General features: G+C 42.3%; 1 protein-coding gene across 4 annotated transcripts in view; it reads right to left on the reverse strand.

Moving 5' to 3' along the window:
• The window catches only part of COBLL1 (cordon-bleu WH2 repeat protein like 1), an 83,136-nt gene extending 59,739 nt beyond the window's left edge, over nt 1-23,397 (reverse strand). For 2 of the 4 annotated variants that reach the window (XM_081870773.1, XM_081870771.1), the window contains exon 1: nt 14,790-15,001. In XM_081870773.1, coding sequence (XP_081726899.1) covers nt 14,790-14,986 — 197 coding nt within the window. In that variant the 5' untranslated portion in view covers nt 14,987-15,001. Of the gene's footprint in view, nt 1-9,310; nt 9,409-14,789; nt 15,002-23,222 lie in introns of those variants that run through there. The other 2 variants (XM_081870772.1, XM_081870775.1) reach the window with 2 other exon arrangements.
• Between the last annotated feature and the right edge of the window lie 801 nt (nt 23,398-24,198).

Below are 24,198 nucleotides of genomic sequence, written 5' to 3' on the forward strand. Positions count from 1 at the left end.
CAGGAGAGCAGGGAAAAAAAATAAAAAAAAGGAGGAGAGAGATCAACAAGAACAACAAGAACAACAAGAATTGGATAAAGTTGGAAGTGGGAACATTTGGGACATCCAGATTTGAAAGGTCTAAAGAAATAAAATTGGAGTTTTTACTCCTAAATATAAAAATCTGGATGGAAGAAATGGGCCTTTTTGAGATAGACTCCTTCCAAGATTGGACATTCGAAATTAAAGATGACTGGTAAAGGACTATGGCCTAGATAGATGTGGGAGCTCCAGGAAGACATCAGACGTTGATGAACATTGGGAACGCAACCGGGAAAGGGGGGAGGGAAATTTGGAATCCAAAGGGTGTAAAATTATATTTGATTATCTTAATTATATTTTATAATTTTATTTTAATTAATTATATTTGATTATTTTAATCTGTATTGCATATTAAAGGAGGGAACGCGCGGAAGGGAACAGGTCGCTTTTAGGGGATGGGAAAATATTTTTAAAATTGGGCTAATGATAATAAGTTCAAAATCTGGGATAAGAACTTGCTGAATTTATTTGTAAGAATTGGAATACAAGAGGGGGAGGGGAGGGGAAGTCCTGGAAAGATGTTATTGAAAATAAGATTTTAAATTGGGATGTTTTGTTCTTTTTATTTTGCTGTAATTGGAAATTTCTAATAAATATTATTTAAAAAAAAATGAAAATTAATAGAGAAATAAATTAAATTGCCAACCACGGTTTCCAACTCCAAGGCTCTTTACCCTGATCTTTGACAACAGAGATGCATATTTTCAGGACCAAGCCTATTTTTAATCATTGAACTTTTTTGTAATTGTTAAGTTTTGAAAACTGTTTTCAATGCTGAATTTTAAATTGTTGTAACCCACCCACAGCCCATAGAGTGACGGGCAGATATTAAGTTAAAATCATTATCGTTTTGCAATCACAAGATTGGCCTTGTTAACAACGCGGTTCAGTTGCACGTGGGTTGTTTTTTTTGTTAAAGTTATTGCATGGCCAGAGAGAACTACCCTTAAAATAAACATTTACAATAGCTTGCTTGTTTGCTTAAAAGCATTTCTAAATCACTTAGTATTTTTGAAATCTGTAAGCGATGTAAACTATGTGATCCTGCCTGCAATTTTCATGTCTGCCTCAAAAAATGTTTTTTTTAAAAAAAGTTATAGAAGTTTCCTGAAAATAATGATGATGATGATGATGACGATGATGATGATGTGTCCAGCACAAATGCCCGAGATATCTATAATCTGGCAGGTTTTATCCACAAGGACTATTGTACTTTGAAGATTTCATCTACTTTCATCTCTAAAGAAAGTTATAACCATTTTTTTAAATTTCCTGCAGCAAAGGGAGTGAGGAAGGCAGGTGGGTGAAGCAGACTCAGATGAGCCATGAGTCAAACTGGTCAGGCTACAAAGGGCTTGAGACCAAGACAGCATGTTTTTTGTAGCACCAGACTGGGGCCCAAATCCAGTCTTGTGGCTGGTGTACGGCCCTGGGCAGAGGTGACATGAGCAACTTTAGCAAAGGGAAGTGGTGGCCAAGGACCATCCTAGGACTTCCTCCCCTGACAGGAAGGAAATATGAACACAAATGTGTTCTCCTAGAATAGCTACAGTCCCTGATAAGCATCCTTTGCATCCTGCTTTCCTGATCCAGCAGGATGAAGACCCATCTCAGGCCACAATGGAAAATATGGCAATGCCCCCATCATCATCACCACTGGACAGTCTGCACATGTGCAGCTATCAAACAAGGAGTCTCGAGAACCAAAACAATGGTGCTTTTTGGAAGAATGCAATGGGCTATTTCCATGTACATATATGCACACAGAAAGTGTTTGGTACACCTAGTCCTGTATTATCCATTCTAACTGTTAGGAGCACTTCAAGTTCTTAGGCAGAGAACCTTCTCATCGCTCGCCACCTGATCCTTGACACTGAAGATGCCAAGGGTTAAATAACAAGAGCAAACTGTGATGTTCCTAGTTGCATCACTGTGTTGGGAACATAAGAAGCTGCTTTTGTACCAGGTTGGACTGTTTGTTCATCTAGCTTAGCACTGTCTTCTCTAGGGTTTCCCAGACTTGAGTTGTTTTTGGACTACAATTCCCATCATCCCTGACCGCTAGCCCTGCTAGCTAGGGATGATGGGAGTTGTAGTCCGACAACAGCTGGAGACCCAAGTTTGGGAAACCCTGGTCTACTCTAACTGGCAGAGATTCTTCCACATCACCTGCAAACCGAGCCCTTTGGTTTGCTGGATTAAACATGGGACCTTCTGCATGCGAAGCATGCGAGCTACCACAGCTCCCCACAGTGCTACATCGACCACTTTGCCTAGCACAGATTGGCAAGGGAGGAAAAGTTATGGAGGAAGCCCACAGCCTTGACGGGAAAGACCACAGTTCAATGATAGACCATGTGTGTTGCAGGCAGAAGGGACCAGGTAAAATCCTAGGCAACTCCAGGCAGATCTGGGAATGTTCCCTTTCTGGAACCCTGGTGAGCTGCCAGTCGTCAGTGCAGACTCTGCTGAGCTAGATAGACCAATGGTATGGCTCCGTATAAGGCAGCTTCCTATGTCCCAGACAGATGTGTTCTGCAGTCTTCTCATGGAAGAACATGTAAAAAAAATAATGAGCAGAGATTGGAGCAAATTAAAATGGAAATCATGCAGCTGCCTTCCACTCAAAACACACACACAGCACTCAAAGAATTATGGAAAGAAGCCCAAAATTCTGCCTTATTATGCAGTAAAAATGTTGGCAACTAGCCTAGAGGCTAACAAAACCTGCTGGACAGGGATTTCCCCCCCCCCCCCTCCCTGGTTGGTTAGCAACCCTAACACAAAATGGACACCCCCACTTCAAACTGGAGGAGGAAGAACCTCATGTTATGATATTCCCCCTTTTATTTAATTTAAAAAAAACCCCTGCATGCAAAAAACTAGTACAGGAAAAAAAAACAGCTAGTAGTACAAATTCCACCATCACCACACTTGACTGTGTTCTTTTCCACCTGCAAGGAGGTTTTTTTTAAAAAAGGAACAATGAATATGTGCATACTTGTCCATCTTTTGCTGCATGTATAGATCTAGTATAAGGACCAGACTAAACAATATGAGAAAGTTCTCTTTTAAAAAAGAAAAGAATTGTAGCTGGTAGGGGAGATGATTAAATAACTAGCACTTTCTTTTATTTTTCTAAAAGTAATGGGAGTCTGTTGCCTCTGCATAAATATTCTACAGGTTGTCCTCAATATAGCAATTTCAGATCCCCTCAATTTCTCATTATTCCAATCTTAAGCTCAGTTCTCCACATCTCCACATCAGTCTGAGGTGCGTTGGTTTGTTTTTTTTTAAAAAAGTTCTGATGTGCAAAAATCTTCAACCCTTTAGTGCATATGTCTCCCGATACATTATTATATGCAATTTCGCCCAGTACACTCATTTTTCAAGTAGCTATACACATTTGTGGACACTCCCCCTGGTATATGCATTTGTGAACACATAATTTGGTTGCAGAATTTCATTGCAAAATCTGGAGGAGTGTGAATGGAATGTCAAACGATGGCTGTGTTTGCATATCATTTTGGGAAGGGAGAATTTGGGGGAGCGGGAGTTACTTTTAAATGCAAACTGAACCTAATTTCTCCCTAATCCTTAATCCTCAATATCACAGGGGTGTGTTGTTGCTTTTTTTGCTTTTTACCATTGTGACTTTTAAATATATTAATAATTGTAAATTTTTGTGTGTGTGTTTTCTAATAGAAAGCCTGCTGAAAACATTTTAAAAGATAATACAGCGAAGTTTTAAAATCACTTTCGGTGGAATTTTAAGTCTTAAGACAATGTATATAGCAAACTCCTATACATACATTATTAGACAAATCTTTTCATTTATAATTTTAAGGAATTGCAGGAGCAAGTAATCTTTAAAAGGTTGAGAAAGTAAGACACTTTGGAAAAACTCACAGACCACACTTTAAAAAAATACCCAGGGAGGAACATGTCCTCAGTAAATATGGTGACTTACTATTACTCAATGCAATACAGTTGACTAAAAGGTCTAACACTTCCTTCTATAAATAGAAACACATCCTTTCATTTATACTGTAAGGGTTTATTTTTTAAAAAAAGAAACAGAACCAGCATCCTGTTTTCCTCCTGTAAATGCAGCTATGTAATTAGTATGCATGCTTTGTGCATCACTGTTTCCACAAATCCTTTCCAGTCTTCACCCTCCAACATGGCAAGTACTTTATTTTGGGGAGTGTTAGTTGCTGAGCTGCTAATTTCAGTTTTACTTACATGGAACGTACTCCCCCCCCACACACACTTCCCCCCTTTAATGTAATGGTATGTCCATATCTTCTAAAAATCACAAGATCTGTGGAGTTGGGAGGCCACGCCACACCATCTAATCTGCTCCCCTTCTCCTCTGTTCTGCCATTAAACAAAATAAAACCCTCTGATTAGTTTGGACAGATTTATTGTACCCTCTCCTCTTCGCAACCATTTGCCACTTCCTCTATTATTAGGCCTGGGTAGTGAATGAGAAATCGAAGTGCACTTCCATCCACTACATATATCTCAGTAATTCATTATCCTAATTTCTTTGGGGAGGAAAGAAGACCTTGCACAAATTTTATCGCTTCATAACCTCACCTTTCAACATCAAAAAAACTAAGATCATGGCCACTGGTCCCATAACCTCCTAGCAAATAGAAGGGGAATAAATGGAGGCAGTGAGAGAGTTTACTTTCTTGGGCTTCACGATCACTGCAGATGGTGACAGCAGTCACGAAATTAAAAAACGCCTGCTTTTTGCGAGAAAAGCGATGACAAACCTAGACAGCAGCTTAAAAAGCAGAGACATCACCTTGCTGACAAAGGTCCGTACAGGTTACAGATGCTTCAGGTTACAGAGTCCGCTAACCCAGAAATAGTACCTCAGGTTAAGAACTTTGCTTCAGGATAAGAACAGAAATCGTGCTCTGGCGGCACGGCGGCAGTGGAAGGCCTCATTAGCTAAAGTGGTAGCTCAGGTTAAGAACAGTTTCAGGTTAAGAATGGACCTTCAGAACGAATTGAGTTCTTAACCCGAGGTACCACTGTATAGTTAAAACTATGGTTTTCCCAGTAGTGGTGTATGGAAGTGAGAGCTGGACCATAAAGAAGGCTGATCACCAAAGAATTGATGCTTTTGAATTATGGTGCTGGAGGAGACTCAAGATCAAACCTATCCATTCTGAAGCAAATCAGCCTTGAGTGCTCACTGGAAGGACAGATCGTGAAGCTGAGGCTCCAATACTTTGGCCACCTCGTGAGAAGAGAAGACTCCATGGAAAAGACCCTGATGCTGGGAAAGATTGAGGGCACAAGGAGAAGGGGACAACAGAGGACGAAATGGTTGGACAGTGTTCTCGAAGCTACTAACATGAGTTTGACCAAACTGCAGGAGGCAGTGGAAGACAGGCGTGCCTGGCGTGCTCTGGTCCATGGGGTCACGACGAGTCGGACACGACTAAACGACTAAACAACAACAACCACCTCATCTTACCACCGAACCATCCATCCTTCAAGGCAAAGAAAGAAAGAAGGAAGCCAAACCTAAAGTCTTGCAAGAAAGCAACACATGTGCATAGAAGGTATCAGTACTAAGGTAACAAAGGATAAGCTGAAATGAAATGAACAGGTAAAAACATTAATGGAACGAAGAAGGGGGCAGTGTGCCCAATGGGCAGTGCAGTTTGACAGCCTGCTCAGAATGTACATGCTTTAAGCATGTCAGCAGCTTCGCCTATCTCACACAGTTAAGAATTAGGATGAATGTAGGAACTTTACATTTCTTTATGAACACTTCCCCCCCCCAAAGAAACTATCTAACCAGAGTTAAAAATAATGTTTGTCTGCATTTGTGTGCATGTAAGTAGTATTAATTTCATTACATATAAAGCAACCAATATACTATTCCATAAAAAATATAACGAGCTGCCATTTCACTAATAAAAGAGTTTCTTTCTTTTTTATTAAAATGCTAGGCAGTGAGAGCGACCTATGAAACTCTCTTCCAACTATTTTCTGGAAAGAAGACATGACACACATGCGTCCCAACGTCACCCTCTCTCTTGGCTCAGTCCACCAATAATTCCACTTTTAAAAAACCGTTCTCTGCTATTTCTGCATCTCGGCTACTCCCCCGCTGCAAAACGCAAAGCCAAAGAGTAGGTCATATTATACACATGGAACCGAACTATTACGTGTGTCACTGTACAGCGATTTATGGACGCATACCATTCTTATGCTGTCCTGTTTTAAGAAACAGAAATATCCACAAAGTATTCCTCTATCCATCCACTCCAGATATGGAACAACTGCTGACAGTCCACACCAACTCAGTTTTCAAATAGCATTATGCCAGAGTTAAAAACAAACTATTGTTTCGTGTGAACAAGCAATGTGCTGGTGCATGGTCAACATGGTTTATTTAGAGAGATGTCACATGGTTTATTTAGAGAGACAGTATGCACCAACAGGCTGTACATTCAACATTTAACCATGGTTTGTTGTTAACTATTATTTAACGAGACATGCTAAACAGGCCATAGTTTGCTCTCAGACCACAGACTGAAACTGGGTCATGATTTTAATCTCTGTTCTGAGAGCCAGCTACGATAAGCAGTAACTGTAGCGATGCCAATGATTTGGCAATCAGGCCAGCAGGGCATGTTAGCTTACCCAACAAAAACCACTCCTAAACTCTTAGTAACATTCCACAGTTGTCACCCATATACAGGTTCAATGAAACACAATCTTTACCTAACTGTGACAAGGGTTTTTTTCTCTAAACCAGGTTCTAGTTTAACCCACATCATCCTTGCTGTTGACAGCAGCAAAGAACAGTATGATGATTGATTACTGATACAGGATTGATTCATGTGAACAAATACATTTTGTTGGAGCAAGTAATCCATGCCACTTTTTCCAAATACAATCCCATAAGTCAATTTGCTTTTTTAAAAAACCAGCTTCAGCAAACAGGTCCATTTCTAAACATGTTTTGTGGGTGACCTTTCAATAATAAGACACTTTAGCATTTGTATCCATGGGAATAATTTGATAAATCACCCAAAATGAGTGGCCTGTTAATGCAAATATTTTACCTAATGTTTTGGCTTCTTCCAAATCTCTGGGTCACGCCAGTCTGCTGCACTGTTTCCAATACACCAAACCCTAAAAGATAGGCTGTGCTAAAATACCAGTGAAAGAAACATCCATTGGCATTATCTGAGAAGCATCTGGATTTTATCTTCAATCTTTTGCAAAAAAAGAAAAAGAAAAAAGGAAAAAAAGGAAAGAAAGAAATCAGGACATAGCTAAACAATCTAAGTGGATGCAATGTGACAACAAAATGTTGAAATAAAGCCATCTGTTTCGCATCAGAAGTTCAGATGTCTGGTTTTAAAAATGTAAAAGGGCTTTATCCAAATTAAATATTTAAAAACTCATATACATGAGTGTAAATTTTTCCAGAATGCCAACTTTTGACATACCAGAAACAAGGTTACAACAAATGGTGTTAGCTGTGTAACTAACACCAAAAGCACAATTAGGAAACCAGTATCTGACGTGGTGACAGTATATTGACCCCTAAGGCTGTTTACAGAATACCAGTCAGCTACTAATTTTACCAATGCATTTTAAATTTTTGTTTAACTACCGTACTTTCATTTTCACGGGCTGAAGAAGCTCACTGTTAAATCAGTATGCAGAGAAAGTAAAGTTAGTTGGTAGAGCACAATACTCTTAATTTGAGAGTTGTGGGTTCAAGCCCCACATTGGGGAAAAGATTCCTGCACTGTGGGTTGTTGGGACGAGGAGACTCTTGTGGCACCTTCCAATTCTACCATTCTATGATTCGAGGAAATAATTTCAGGACTACATTAACCTTTGCTTACCCAACAGCCTGAGTGCTCACTGGAAGGACAGATCGTGAAGCTGAGGCTCCAATACTTTGGCCACCTCATGAGAAGAGAAGACTCCCTGGAAAAGACCCTGATGTTGGGAAAGATGGAGGGCACAAGGAGAAGGGGACGACAGAGGACGAGATGGTTGGACAGTGTTCTCGAAGCTACCAGCATGAGTTTGACCAAACTGTGGGAGGCAGTGCCTGGCGTGCTCTGGTCCATGGGGTCACGAAGAGTCGGACACAACTAAATGACTGAACAACAGCAACACCCAACAGCAAGTATTTCACAAGTTTCCACATTAGTTTTCAATCACCAATTCAGAGGCAAGCAATATCTTAAACAAAAGGCCACAATAGAACTGAAGCAGCCAACCAGGTACAGTATAAAATATTTAAATACAGTGCATACCCAAATGTACATTACTGTATTCAATTTGTGCCCAGTGAAGTAATATCTCCGTTTCCTAAAAGCAGGACGAAAAATGCAAACTCTCATGATGCTTTGGGGATGATCAATATAAGGCATCAATTTACACATTTTAAAGATCTGGTAATCAAACTGATGGCTCACGAAGCTATTACTCTTTAGGTTCCTGATTCATCAATTAATATAAAACATTGGAAAAGTTCTTTTTTATATATGCTTTTCAATATAGTATTTTAATATATATTGATATTCATTTTAAATATATGCTTATCCAGATTCCCCGAGTTCATTTATCAATTAGATTTGAATACTTAAATGTCTAAGTATGGACAACCTATTGATTCATCTTTGTGAATTTCAAAATTATGATGGCGACATGAACATTGAATGAATGGTTTCTTCTGATTTGAGACTTTATAAACCTGTACTAAAGAAAGAGAAGAAACCTCAATATTCCGGAGGGGAAATGTTGTGGCAAATTCAGTGCATATTTGCCACTTCTTGCTCACCAGGACTAGTACTGCAGTATTCTGTCATCAAAATCTCTCCTTTAATTCCATAGTTAAAATCTGATGAGAGTAAATATGGGGGCAAGGGATGCCAGCATGTTACAGAGAACTTAACTCTGTTTGAAATTCAAGGTCTGAGTTAGATATGTTCATTATTATAGTTATTTTGCAAGTAACTTTGCTTTTTTTTTCTTTCTATCTGAAACTTGTTGATAAAAGCTAACTAAGAAAAAGCAATTATACATCAAACTGCAACACAAAGTGGCATCTTTGATGAATATGCAACAGAACTTCATCAGGGGACAGGACATAAATTAAAAGTGTTATTGTTATTGTAGTCTTCACTCTGAAAGGACTGACTACACCAACAAAATCCCAGCTACTTACCTTCTGAAAGCAAGCAGAGTTTCTATGACTGCATCAGAGTAATGACTACTTGTATAATGAGAAGGAGGGAGGAGGGAAGCCTCCGAGCTGTCACAACAAAAGTGAACTTTCTTCTGGGAACCCAACCTGTTGGTGTTGAGTAAACTATTCAAGCCCTGCCTGTACACTACACAAAGCCTATCCTTTACCAGCCGGCAATATTGCAAAGGGTGATTCTTTCAGCTGTTCCATGAACACGATTCCCAAAGGTTTACACAACTATGCCATAAACAAATTTGCTCTGGGCTGAGTTTTGGCAAGCTGGAAATCCTTCCACAACCACAACCACCTCCCTCTCCTGTGCTAGTTTTGGCTGCTTTTCAGCGCAAGGAACTGTAGAATGAAGAGCTGGCTGTTTGGACGATGGAAAAGAATTAAAACCAAGGACTACACCACTATAAATAGAGAGAGAGACCAGAGTGGGTTTTTATGCCAGGTAATTTTTGGGTGTGTTCCTTTTCATCCCAAGAAAAAGAAGAGTATTTCTCAAGCTTGCAATGTTCCTGTGATTTGTAATATTTATTCACAGGCACAGTAAGGCATCCTCACTATTAAGGACTGGAAGAGCAATATCAGGAGAACGATTTTTTAATACTTGCACAACCATAAGGGAAGAGAATGTTAAGGCTTCTTAATATCCCAATAAGCACCTCAGCTTCATAGTGTTTGGCCATTCTGATAAACAGAGAGCAGAATTTAGAAACGCAAGTAAACTTAGAAAGCACAGTCTTTGTGTTTCTAATTCATTCTAAGAGGCATTTTAGGGTCCTGCTTTTGTATTTACTTGCAGTCAAGGATAGTTATCAGCACCATATTTGTGGTACTGTCCGGGTCTAGGAAATAAAAACAGTATACAGTTAGGACTTTGGTTGTCTGATTTCTGTATTCTAGATATATTATCGTGGTGGCAACTCCTGCTTCTGCACCTACTGTAAGGATTACATGGTGCTCTGTGGCTCTAGGGTAGGGCCTGGGCAGGCATTACACAGCAGAGCTAGTCAGCTGCTATGTGTTTATCTGCTACTCACCTCCTTACAGATTAGCCCACAGATGCTATTTAGGTGGCTCAGGCTTGAGCCCTGGCTGTTTGTGGCTGCACAGTCATACCAGTTGCCCTGGCAAGTCCAGGTGGCTTAATTACTCCCATCTTTGCTCATCCTACTGGTTATTTCTAATTTCGGTTATTTTAATAAAACTGCAGCGTTTAATCTCCAAATCTCATGTCCACCTCTTTTTACAATTTTGCACATCAATCTATTTGAACTAAAGCTGGACAGACAAAAGGCACCTCAGGCTTTACCTTGGTGGCAACTATTTCCATTCCAATACCACTTGGAAATGAGAGAAACAGAAGAACTACAAGTCTGGTCCTCTGTAACACACATTTTGACTCGTATTTTATAATGATCACCAGTTCTCATGAGTAAATCAATACGTTTGATGGTGAGTTGATGTGGCCTAGATATGTGACACCAACGTCTACAATTGTCAATGAATTCAGAGCCATGATTTCAGCTGATAGGCCATACATCAGTGGTAGAGTATATGCTTTAAAAGCAAGAGGTCCAAGGTAGAATCCCTGCCACCTCCAAATAGCACTCTTGTCTCAAACCCCGGAGAGCAACTCCCAGTCACTGTAGTCAGTACAGTGGTACCTCAGGTTACAAATGCTTTGGGTTACAAACGCTTCAGGTTACAGACTCCACTAACCCGGAAGTAGTACTTCGGGTTATGAACTTTGCTTCAGGATGAGAACAGAAATTGTGCTGTGCAGCGGCAGCGGGAGGCCCCATTAGCTAAAGTGGAACCTCAGGTCAAGAACAGTTTCAGGTTAAGAACGGACCTCCAGAACGAATGAAGTTCTTAACCCAAGGTACCACTGTACTCAGTTAAACAGTCAATGGTCTAACTCAGTGGTCTCATTCACACATAAAGCTGAAATCTGAACCATAGTTTAGTGTTATGAGGACAAGTCACAGCAAGAATGAGGCTCATGCATCCTACCTGGCTCGTTCTTCTCCAAGAGGAGGTGGTTTAGAAGCTTTGGCTTCCATTTTAGAGTAGCCATGGTTTGTTCTTCATAACCACACCCAGACAAACTGAGGTTAATCACAACTGTGGTTTGTCAAAACAAGCCAATTTCAAACTGTAGTATATGAAGTTGGCTAGGTTAAAAAAACAACCATCCAGTTAAGATTAACTACAGTTTGCATTTCCGACAACACACTAAACTGCAGCCAATCTGAAGTGGAAGCAGAAGATTCTCGATCTTCTCTCAGCCACACAGGGGTTGGAGCAAGGAAAGCACGTAAGTCTGCAGTTTGCTGCACCTGACATGCAGCAAACCAAGGGAGCAAGGGACCAACAACGCAAGGGAGATTTTAAAATCACTTTCCTGAATTGGCCGAGATACTACACACTTAACTTTTATATGTTCCCTAGGCCACAAATGTTGACCCACCTAATACTTAAAAAATAAAAAGCACCCACACACCTCCTATTATTACACAACATAGCTAAGCAAAGACACAATCTGCATTATTCTGCAATATCAGATCTGTTCTGCCTGTCTACCTAAACATTAAACATATTAAGTGGCTTTTGCAAAAGTTGGTAAACTTGCAACGCTGTCCTAAACAATAGGGAGGTACTCAGGTATTCCTCTCCCTTCTTTGTCTGATTTAACTCTGATTGAAAAACAGCTGCAAACAATTTAAATTGGAAGCATGTGAAAGTCAGTGCAATGACAACAAAGAAAACAATATTCATTGTTATCTGTACAACAGGAAGAGCCTGTTGTAAGCTTCCCACCACATTTCTGGTAAGATTAGTGGCGGAACCTGAACCTATTATGGCGAACGATTCCCAAAGCTTACTTAATCTTTTGCTTACTTACTCAATGGGCACACAAACAGGAAGTATATTTCTAATACGTTTTGTGAGGAGCATATAATTATTTTCCAAAAGGATGCAATTTTTATGTTGGAAAGTTAGGGAAAGTATTCTGATTTTAAAAACAACCAAGTCAGAAAGGGACAGATGACACACACACACACAAGACTATTTGCAGGGAATATTTGAAACTAAGCAATACAGCCATTTAGACTGAAACCATGGAAACTCTTGTGATCCGCTTCTACGTTCATCTTCTGATTCGTTTTTGGTCTATGTGCTAATTCAGATGTGTATGTACATGGTTTATCCTACACCACTCAGGGACTCATGTGCATGCTGAACATGTGAGCTCTCTCTGTTGGGAGTAAGGGAATGTACTGGAGATGATGTGAAACTCTGACAGTTAGGGTGATCTGCACTGGTTTCTTTGGTCATTTAGGTTACCAAGCAATGGCCATGCATGCATTAACTCAGCTTCAGCTGCCTTCTTCTAGTCTTTTTAAACTTTCCCAAGTGCTTTGGACTATAATCAGCTCCAGCCAAACATGGCTAATGGTCTGGGGGTGATGGGAACTGTAGTTCAAAACACCTGGATCGAACCAGGTTCGGAGAAGCTGCCTTATTCTATAGGATGAGTTAATGTTTCATTAGAGAGAGAGAGAGAGAATCAGAAATCAAAATCTCTTTGTACTTAGAAGACAAAACTCAGGACCGAAATGGCTAAGAGTTCCAGACCCTTCACTGCTCTCTTGTTACAATTCCAAGTGTTCTTAAGATGCACCACTATTAACAGAAAAGGAAAAGTCACAAAGTCTTCCTCAGAAGCACACAAACAAAACGGCACTGCATCTTAAAGCAACACTGTTTAGGTTTTTAATTTTATCGAGGCAGAATTTGGGTAAGTCATCAGGCCACATCAGAAATTCTTTCGGCCACTGGTATTTTAAGGAATGTCAGAACCCGGCTTCTGTTAGTCTAACACAGAACAAGCATTGTTCACACTGCTCAGTGGGCTGTTCAAAGACGCCTTTTAAATAAGACTGAGCCACGTTTCCCATACTAACAAAGTAGATTACTTAACATCCAGCACATCTTGGGCTTCCAAAGATTCGCCACCACCTCCCTGGCAAATGGCAGGTCTTGTCTTACAGGCTGTTAATCGTGCAGTTTTTAAGCTTATGAATAATACTAATGGTTCTTGGGTTTTATTGCAATATGAATTAATTGGGTGTTTCTTGTACAGCCTGTTGGAAGGGACTGTTTTATTTTAGGCTTCTGGGTTGTTTTGAACTGCCCTTGTTATTGAGCAATTATGAATTGACATTTGTTTTACACTTTTTTTCTGTGGTTGGATTGTTTCATGTATTGTTTTTATCCATTACTTTGATATTTACTCACTGCCTTATTGTGATTTATATTCTACATAATGAGATACTATAGAGACCGTTTCTGATTTCTCTATACAGTGGTACCTCGGGTTAAAAACTTAATTCGTTCTGGAGGTCTGTTCTTAACCTGAAATTGTTCTTAACCTGAAGCACCACTTTAGCTAATGGGGCCTCCCGCTGCTGTTGCCACGCTGCCGCCGCACGATTTCTGTTCTCATCCTGAAGCAAAGTTCTTAACCGGAGGTAATATTTCTGGGTTAGCAACCTGAAGCGTCTGTAACCTGAAGTGTATGTAACCCAAGGTGCCACTGTACTACCTCCACTGTCAAAGGTACTATGCCTCTGAATACCAGTTGCTAGAAACTACAGGAGGGGAGAGTTCTGTAGTGCTCAGGTCTTGCTTTTGGGCTTCCCAAAAGGCATCTTCTTTGGCCACTGTGAGAACACAAATGTTGGGACTGGGTTGACCACAGGCCTGATCCAGCAGGCTCTTCTGCATCTGGTATACCTGCACACTGTCTCGCCATAATAGTACATGCTCTCGTTATCTCCTGCTTGGACTACTGCGATGCGCTCTACATGGGACTGCCCTTTGAAGGTATCTTGGAAACTACGACGGCCTCGGTCCTGTATACCTGAATGAGCGTCTCCACCCCCATCATCCAGCCCGGACACTGAAGTCCAGCGCCGAGGGCCTTCTGGCGGTTCCCTTACTGCGAGAAGTGAGGTTACAGGAAACCAGGCAGAGGAACTTCTCGGTAGTGGCACCTGCCTCGTGGAACACCCTCCCATCAAGGCAATAAGCAACTATTTTACTTTTAAAAGTCAACCCTGTTTAGGGAAATTTTTAATGTCTGACACTGTATTGTTTTTAATATTTGGTTGGAAGCCGCCCAGATTGCCTGGGGAAACCCAGCCAGATGGGCAGGGTATAAATAAATTATTATTATTATTATTATTATTATTATTATTATTATTATTACTACTACTACTACTACTACCACAACTAATCCAGAATGCAGCTGCCAGACTGGTGACTGGGAGCGGCCACCGGGACCATATAGAACACCAGTCCTAAAACTTATACATTGGCTCCCAGTACATTTCCAAGCGCAATTCAAAGTGCTGAAGCCCTAAACAGCTTCAGCCCTGTATACCTCCATCGTTCATTCTGGAAACAGATCCAGCTCTGAGGACCTCCTGGCGGTTCCCTCACTGCAAGAAGTGAGGTTACAGGGACCAGAGTTGGATTTAAACTACTGTGGGATGCAAAAGTCCCTGTCAAAGGCCTCGCCTTCTGCCAGGTTTCAACCTCCCTCGCAATGCCACAAATCTTTCCACAAATGCCAAACATGCCCCAGTGTTATTCGCAAACTCTTGTCCACTGCATTTTAATTGTGTTTATGAATAAGAAAGAATAATGCAGATATTACTCAGCAATCTTTCACAAGTCTTAAGAATTTGCTGAAGAAGCATTCTCTCTCACATAGTTCTCAGTATTAAGAGTTCATGAGAGCCCTGCTGCACTCAGCCAAATCAACAAAAGAAAACAATTTTTCATCATATTCAGCAGCTGACAAACATTCAGGCTCCCTAGGGCAACACCTCCCAGATAGATGAAGATTGTTCCCTTAATCGCCGCACAACCTTCAGATCATTCTTAAAGAAAAAACACAATCTAACAGTGTTTATATATAAACAACTGGCATATAGCCACTGTTATCTATATGACATAAAACTACTTAGGCGCTAAATACTTTAACCCGCACTGCCTACCAGGCATGCTTACTCATGCATTAGTGTAGCAGTTGTTCCTTTTTCTTTTCAAAGCTGGCATCTTTTTTGTCATGCAAAACACAAGCCTTCAAGATGCAGATTTATGCTACATGTACAGGCGGTGACCATTTTAGATGCATCCAACTGACGTGTGATTGTCAATTAACAGGTCCTTTTGGATCTGGAAGAAGGTAGGACAGGGGCAGAGCAGAACGAGGCAGGGGGGCCACGTTTATACATGCTGCACCAACGCATGTGGTGGCCGGGAACAGAACCCCCACGCAAAATGGTCAACGACTTTATCCAAAATGTTGTTTAGGCCTCAACAGGCTGCACAAAGAAAACCAACTCCTTAGTTTTCACTGGAAAGATTGTTTTGAGATGGACTGTCTCCTAGCAGTAAAGCTGCTAGTAGGGTCCAGTATGGCTTCAAACTTAGAATAAGAACCTTGTGTTTCAAACCAAAAGTCTGTGACTGTTTTAAGCCAGCGACTGGATGCAGTGGTAGGCTGGGTAAGGGTCAAAATATTGAGACAGAAGGTATCTAAGAGCACAGTGCTGTTCAGGGGCATTGTTTTGCCTATGGGTGCAATACTAGCACACCAGATTTACATATTGCTAACTGCTTTATTCTATATTTATGCATTTAATATGCCTTTTGTAATAGTATGGTGTTCTTGCTCTTTACCGATTCCATTTCCTAACTGTTTTCACACCTAAAACAAAATCACAACACCAAATTGTCAAAACAGTTTTTCCAAGTATAAAAATGCTTAGCAGTAAGAGCTGTTTTCAAACTTAAGAATAAAAGCACCATACTATTACAGAAAGCACCCAAATGCATTTATATTTTCCTGCAGAACACACATATACACAATAACATATTCAGTAATATTCTCAAGTTTTGGACCTCTTTTCTCTCTTAAAATATACCTTCAACACATAGTCATCCATAAGCCCTATCATTTGTTTATAGACTTCTGACAGGACAGCATTCATCTTGAGCTAAATTCTACTTGCACACCCTTGTTTCTGCTCCACATGTGCACATTATCTTCCCACACATCTTTTTTTTCCACCCTGGTAGCTACATTCCCCAACCCCCAAAAGCTCCCTTGATCTGCTTCCCACAGCAACACTCTCCAGTGGTGAAAGGCTACAACATCAGCACTGAAGATATTTCAAACACGCAATGAGGATTTCTGGCAAGCTATACTAGGAACCACACCAATTCCTGGACACAGCAGGATTAAAAACACTACAGGCCCACGTCTTAGGCCTACTTGGCGCCAGCTTAGTTTCAGAACAGAGAAGAGGTACTACAACTACCAAAATCACTTTCCACCCTCCTTACCACGAGGTCATCTTAGCACCTTCCATGATAAAGCAATAAAAGAAAATTAAACACTGGGTTTTGAAACTGCCCGCTTGGAATTATGTCCAGATATTTTCAAAGGAAACGTTCACACACTGCAGTTTACAGCCATCTTCTAAATTTCAACTGGCTGCAGTGCATAACAATTTTGCAGGAGAAAGGGAAGTGCTTAAACCTGATTCTGAGCAGCCAACTTAAAATGTATAATCGTATTCTTTCAGGTCGGACTGGTGGTTTATTTTTTTTAAAAAATGCACTGTGATGTTCGCTAGCCCCTCTTCAGGCAAATAAATAGTGAAATTTAGGGGGCCTGAAGCACAGAAAAGCTAGTGCATTCAGGGATGAGAAACAAATGGCTTAACTGCAAATTTTTGAACCTGAGGGTCTGGGTCCAAGTCTGACACTCTAACCCAGGGTTTCCCCAAACTTGGGTCTCCAGCTGTTTCTGGACTACAACTGCCATCATCCCTGACTACTGGTCCTGCTAGCTAGGGATGATGGGAATTGTAGTCCTCCCAACAAGTTTGGGAAACTCTGCCTCACCACTATGCTACAAGGGCAGCCAACATCATACACCCCAGTATCTTCTGTTTGTATATGTTTTTCAGAGCAGGGTTTCCCTAAAGAAAGACGACTAGTGTCTGCCTCACAGCTGTTCACCTCCCGTCCTCATGGGGACAGGCCAGAGCTCAAGCCATTTTAACACATTTTCCTTTAGACTGGGTTTTTGTAGCCAGAGTTAAGCCAATAGCGTTCCTGCTTAATTATCATTTATAGCCTGTCCCACCTGAAAGGCTCAGGGTGGGAAAGATAAACAACAGAACAAAACCTGAACCTTAATGTAAGCAGAACAGAATTCCAGTATGGTAAAATCCATAAGCAAGAACCATGCGATCCTCTGTCCCACCTCCCACTTCTCTTGAGAAATGCCAATCTTCCCAAGCAATTATACTGATCCTATCCCGACTTCTCTTGCAAAACAGATCACATATTTACCTAAGTGTGCTTTTCTGTGCATTTTATTCAGCTTTGAATCAATTTGTAATTATCTATACAATATTGTTTTCATCATAAGGATACGGCTTTTTGCAAAGAACACAAACTTCAGGGAAACAAAGGCACACAGATAATAACAGATACCAAAAAAAAAAAAAAAAGAAGAATCATCTGAGGAGTATGTCACTACTGAAAACATTAAGAGCAACAACAACAACAACAATCATCATAATAACTCTTCAAACACTAGAAGCAGCAAACGAACTAGGGAGGTAACTGTACCTTCAGATGGCAAGGGAGTCAAGAATGAGCTAAAGAAGGAAAAGGTGATTAGAACACTGACCTTAACACACTGCCCTTAAAACGGTATTATTTTTCACTACTTAGAGAAACTAGGATGATTTAAGTGCAACACATATTTGTTGTCTATATTCTCTCCAAGAGTTGCTGCTTCAGTTAAAAACGGCTTGTGGGAGGATGAACAAGCTGCTAGGAAACATGAAGTTACTTGGGCTATGTGGGGAGTGTACTTCTGCAACTTAATAGTAAAAAAATCAAATGCAACAGAAGTCATGTGGCTGCCTCTAAAGCAGCTTCCCCGTACCTCTTTCCTCCCCTTCTCTGCCCAGTAATATCCAAGAAACCAAACCGTGTGATAGGACTTCATCACACCATGAATTTTTCCCACCCCCAGAAACAGAAGCTAATAAAGTGGAATGGAGAAATGAGCAATGCAATGGCATCGCATCATACATTTCAGTTGCTGCTCCTGTCAGCAGTCATATGATCCCTACTGTTTCTCATTCCAGCCTCCAGATGATGTTTACAGCCGGAGCATCTGCATTTTGATGTTACAATAAAGGAATGCACATGCATATTTCATTCAAAAATCAATTGCTTTCAGCTAGCGTGGGGTTTAACTGCCACATCCATTCTAAGAACATATGAACATCAGTTCATGGAAGAGACTGCCTTCATTGTGTTGTTCGTTCATTCATTCATTCATAGGAAATTACTATTACAAACACTGTCCCCTTTGGGGGATTACACAATCTTTCCAGTAACCTCGTTCAGATACGGAGGCGTGGGAACTGCTGTGCTGCAATAAAATGTTTCAGTGGATCGTGTTTACCAGTTAAATTCCAACAGTTAAAAAATAATAATTATGGGAAATAAAGATTAGTGGATACCAAGCTACTACAAACCAGGGCTGAACCTTACACCAGAAATACACAACATGTTACTCATTTATGACTTAGCAAGGGAACTTAGCTGAGTCACTTGATCTTGTATATGGATGGGTCTCTCCCCCCCCCATATCTACAGTATTTCCTATGGTCGCTATGGCAGCCCCAAACAAATGAAAACACAACAGTGAGTTGAGGACAACGTGGATATGAAAGTTAGCAAATATTTCCTTTTCAACACCACATTTTAGAGAATGGAAGGGGGGGGGAGGCAGAAATCTTAAAAACACATATCGTCACTGAAAGGCTATAGGTGATGGTTTTCTCATCTTGTTCAAAGCATACCTCCCTAACAGCACATCTCAGAAAACACTAATTTAGGGGACTGAATGTACTTCACCTAAAGGACATTCCTAACTCGAGGGTGCTTCAGCTCACATCATTTCCTACCTAGTCCCCACAGCTGACATCCACTGGCAAGGGACAAGAGAGAGTTGCACAGTCCAGAGATGCTAGTATTCTTGTGCACCATTTCCTCCGAGTTCAATAGCTGTTTGTATACATCTGAACATATAAAAAGACTACCTTATTCCAAGTCCACCTTATACATGGGTCCATCTAGCTCATTAACCTGACAGAAGTTTTCCAGGGTTTCAGCCAGCAATCCTTCTCAGCCCCAACCAGGGACCTTCTTCACGCAGAACGTATGTTCTACGTTGTGTGACAGCCCTTCCCTAAAGCAAAGCTACCTCAGTTTTGCTTCTGTGCACGTGGCCTTTATAAGCAAACTTCTCTACAAAGTCTCTACAACTCTCCCACGTACAGGGAAGAGAGACAATGATGTTTTCTTTAGGATTTTCTTTGGTATTGTTCCTGAAAGAGCTTTGACAATATAATCCTATTCACACTTACCTAGAAGGAAGCTTAACTGAGCAAAGTGGGACTTGCTTCTGAGGAAACCTGTATACTAGGATTGCACTCTGGCTGGCAACAGCTCTCCCAAAGTTTTAGACAGGCATCTCACGCAGCCCTACCCAGAGAAGCTGGTAAATGAATTTGAGATCTTCAGCATGCAAAACAAAACCTGGAAGAGTGCTACACTGTCATATCCTAAACGGAATAACAATCTGTTTGCACTTCCCCCAAAAATGACATGTCTAAGACATTTTATGAGTAAGTGGAGTAGAAATGCACGTATGTTTTAAGTGAAATATATGAACTGGGGCATAACAAAGGTCACTTGGCTTATAGCTGACTTTTCTGTGTATTTATTCTATTAAATTTCTATCCTGGCCTTCCTCCCAAGGCAGCAAACATAAAAAATAAAACAATAAAAAATACAGACATATTAAAAATATTTCAAAACAATTTAGACTGTGGCAGTCTAAACCATAACCCCAGAGGTATACAGTGGTACCTCAGGTTAAGAACTTAATTCGTTTTGGAGGTCCGTTCTTAACCTGAAACTGTTCTTAACCTGAGGTACCACTTTAGCTAATGGGGCCTCCTGCTGTGGCCGCACCGCCGGAGCACGATTTCTGTTCTCATCCTGAAGCAAAGTTCTTAACCCGAGGTACTATTTCTGGGTCAGCGGAGTCTGTAACCTGAAGCGTCCGTAACCTTAAGCGTGTGTAACCCGAGGTACCACTGTAAATTTAAGAGTCCTATGAAAAGCCAAATGATATCCCACCATTCTGAATCAAAGTAAGGGGCACACACAAAGCAGAGGGACTTCAACCTAAATGAAGTTTGCTAGGAGGCACCAGGTGCCTTGAAACAAAAAAAAACCCCCATCAGCCACTTATCTGTACTATTTATATCCTAGTCTTCACTCCATGGAGCTCAGAGCAGCCTTCCATATGGTTCGCAGGTGGTCTACCAACCAGGAACCGTTCGGGGCAGATGCCTTTTCACTTTGTTGAGCCACTTCATGTCCCTTCGGAGTGTTCATTACATCCTTTGGCGCTGATCCCAAAACCACAGCACATGCATTTTGCATTATTGTCTTGTTTTTATTTAACAGCCTTTGTTCGCATTATTAAAGCAAGCAGCACTTGAGTTCTGATTTGTTCTTCTTCCGTTACAGTTTTCCTACTTGCTGTGCTTCAGCATGGACAACAGACAAGAAGCAGACCCATTCTTCTCTTTCCAACTTCTCTTTCTGGCTCGCAGACACGGCGAGTACTCTCTGCAATACTGTCAGCTAATCCAGACTACTAAGAAATATTTCTTCCACATAATTAAGCTTTTAAAATAGGCTTGGTGTCCCAACAGATTTCCTGCCTATAACCAAGACATATTAACGTACAATGATATGAAAGAACAGGTTCTGGCCTGTTGCTAAAGTAAATTCCTATCATAATCTACAGGGGAAAATGAAATCTGCACTTTTGTGCTTCCACTATACTTGCACACAAACCCGACACAAAAGACAGATTAGATTATTTTCAGAGCGGCGTACTCTGTTTCACACACCCTCATTTATACCTGCACAAAACGAACAATGAAATGCCTTGGGGAAGAGACTAGAGTGTTACTTAGCCTGGCTACATTGCTACTGGTTTCTTTGGACAAGGCCAGCACCTGAATTTCTCCAACAATATTTTCAGATTGTCAAGCTGCCATGTGCTGAACTACCTGTTCTTTTATTTTGTGTACACAAACGCTAAGTACAGTCAGCACACTTGTTAACTCTTCAGATGCAGCCCCTGAGGAGGAAGTGAAAAGAACTGGAGACACAGGAACAACATTCACCCTTAATTCCCCTTGGAAGCATGATTGAACCTAACTATTCCAATGGACTGGAGGCAAGTTTCAACTTTTCAGTTTAGTGGCTTTTTCTTTTCAGTAACCAAAGGATGATAAGGAGAAGACAAAGCACACTTGTGAGGTTATTCTTGCGGTGCCTTCCTTGCACTACTAGATTATGCATTTTTTATTTTGTTTTAAGGTTTTCTTTATTAGAAGCACAGCTGTTCCCTCCACTAACACCCCACGTATACTTTCCCTGTTCAGAGAGATTTCCCTTCAACTCTACATCACAGTCACATACATGCTAAAGATGGTTTGCTACGTAGCACGGAGATTTTCAAACTCTGTGCAGATTCCTAAGCATTCCCAGGTATTGCCTTTCAAACGCTCGAGCCCAACAATTGCCTTTTATGAAGCTAAGTTGACCTGACCTCCATGGGTGTATTTACTGAATCTGAACAGGGTGCCTTGTAAGGTGCATTATTTTTTCACCAGAACACTCTGTCCACATCCCCTCCCTTTTCCCTCTCTCCAAGTGTTTCCACATTGTATTTTACTTCTAAGGATGGGTTTCTCCCACACACAAACTTTTTATAACAGGAAAAATATCAGCATTTTACACCAGATTGGCTCTCCATTATACCATAGAACGCCTTTCACACACACACACAAAAAAACCTCACAAAACCAGGCTGCGATCCTGTGCACACTGATGTGGAAATGTGCACCATGGGTATTCGGGTTTTATGCCTTTTCATTGAGTCCTGATCTGCTTATTCCAAAGTAAATGCCCCACAGCCTGCTCCCTGTCCCAAGCAAGTGTGTATACTATACACTGCTTAAGAGATACACACACATAGATAGATAGATAAACGTGAGTATGAAATACGTGCTTCTTACAGTGCGAGTCTAAGCAAGCATGCTTACTCAAAAGTACTCTGGCGAGTCTTAACTGCAATCCCCAAACAGAACACCCAAAACTGTCAGGAAGAATCAGAAACTAAATCCAAAGAGGAAATGCCCTGTTCGACTAAGAGCTGTTCGACAGCCGAACGGGTTTCCCTTGGGACATGGCGGTCTCTCCTTCCTTGGAGATCGGGTGACCACCTGTCGGGGATTCTTCGGCTGAGATTCTTGCACTGCAGGGGGCTGGACTAGATGACCATAGGGGGTCCCTTCCAAATCTACATTTCATTGATTCTATGATCCCAGCAACTCTACAGACCACGTTCTTCACGTGTTGAGGTCGCTGTCGAGTCAAAACCACCACCACCCCAAACACAAACGCCCCCCCCCCCGCTCCACCTCTATTGAAACTCTCGACCTCTTGGCCAGGGCAGAAGAAAAGGAGGCGGAGCGCGCCAGAAAGGCAACTTGTTGCAACTTCGCCAAGTTGCTCGATCAATCCGCAGAGGCTTGCAAGGGGTGGGGGTGGGGGTCGGGGGTGGTTTGCGTTGCTTCCGCGCGCGTTGAAGCAGACGGCAAAGGCTGCGGGTGCCGCTTACCCGGAAGGAGGGAGGCGAGCCGGTGCCGCGCACGTCTGGCCGTCCATTCCTTTCGGAGGCGGCTGAGGCTGCAAGGCTCCAGGTGGAGGAGCTTGGAAGTCTTTTCCGGCGGCGAGCGAAGGAAAACGCCCCGGCCGAGGCGCGCAGGCAAAGGCAGCCGCCCGCCCGTCTCACCTGCGGCGGCGGCGGAGGGGCAGAGCGCGCTCAAAGGAGGCGGCAAGGGCTGTCGTCCCGCCGCCCTGGGAGGCAGCAGCCCCGCATTCTTCGCCTCCTTCCCCGGCTGCGGCTGCTGCCCTCGCGCGCCCAGACGGTCCGCTCTGAACCTCCCTCCCTCTCCCTCGCTCCTTCCTTCCTTCCTTCCTTCCCTCCTCCTCCTGCTGCTGCTTCCCCTGGGGCTCAGCGGGAGCCCGGCACGGAGCGCCAGAGGGATGGGAGGCTGCCCTTTGAAACCACACCTTGGAAAACTTCGCCAGCGAGTGGGGAACTGGCAGCGAGGAGCCTTCCCGGACGCAAACGCCAGAGGGAAACAGAGCTTCCCTGTTCCTCCGCGCTGCTGCTGGCGGTGGCCGCCGTCTCCTCCTCCTCCTCCTGCCCCCCCCGCTTCGGGAGCCCTCGCCGCGGCTTCCCGCCTTGGCGCACACTGGCTCGGCGCACGCCGCCGTCCCTCCGCGCGTTTTCCGGGGCTCAGCCTCGGCGCTGGAATTCCCCCCTCTTTGGACCCAGCGAACTGCCGGAGCCGGAGCAGCAGCTGTTCCCGTTAACGGGCTGCTCCAAGCTGCCGTCCCCCATTCCGGCCGCTAGGGCGGGAAAGCCAAGCGGACCGAGAGCCCCTTGCAGGTGGGGGAGTGGGAGGGACTGATCCTGCAGCGTCTCGCCCTGCGCTCGTCGTTTCGACCTCTCCTGCTCTTTTCCCGCCTCTTCTGCTGGAGGAGAACGCTTCGTGCAGCCTGATGAACCAGCGGTTCTCAAACTTTTT

The sequence above is a fragment of the Podarcis erhardii genome (assembly GCF_964252035.2).
Source record: "Podarcis erhardii genome assembly, chromosome: 1".
Taxonomy (NCBI): Eukaryota; Metazoa; Chordata; class Lepidosauria; order Squamata; family Lacertidae; genus Podarcis; species Podarcis erhardii.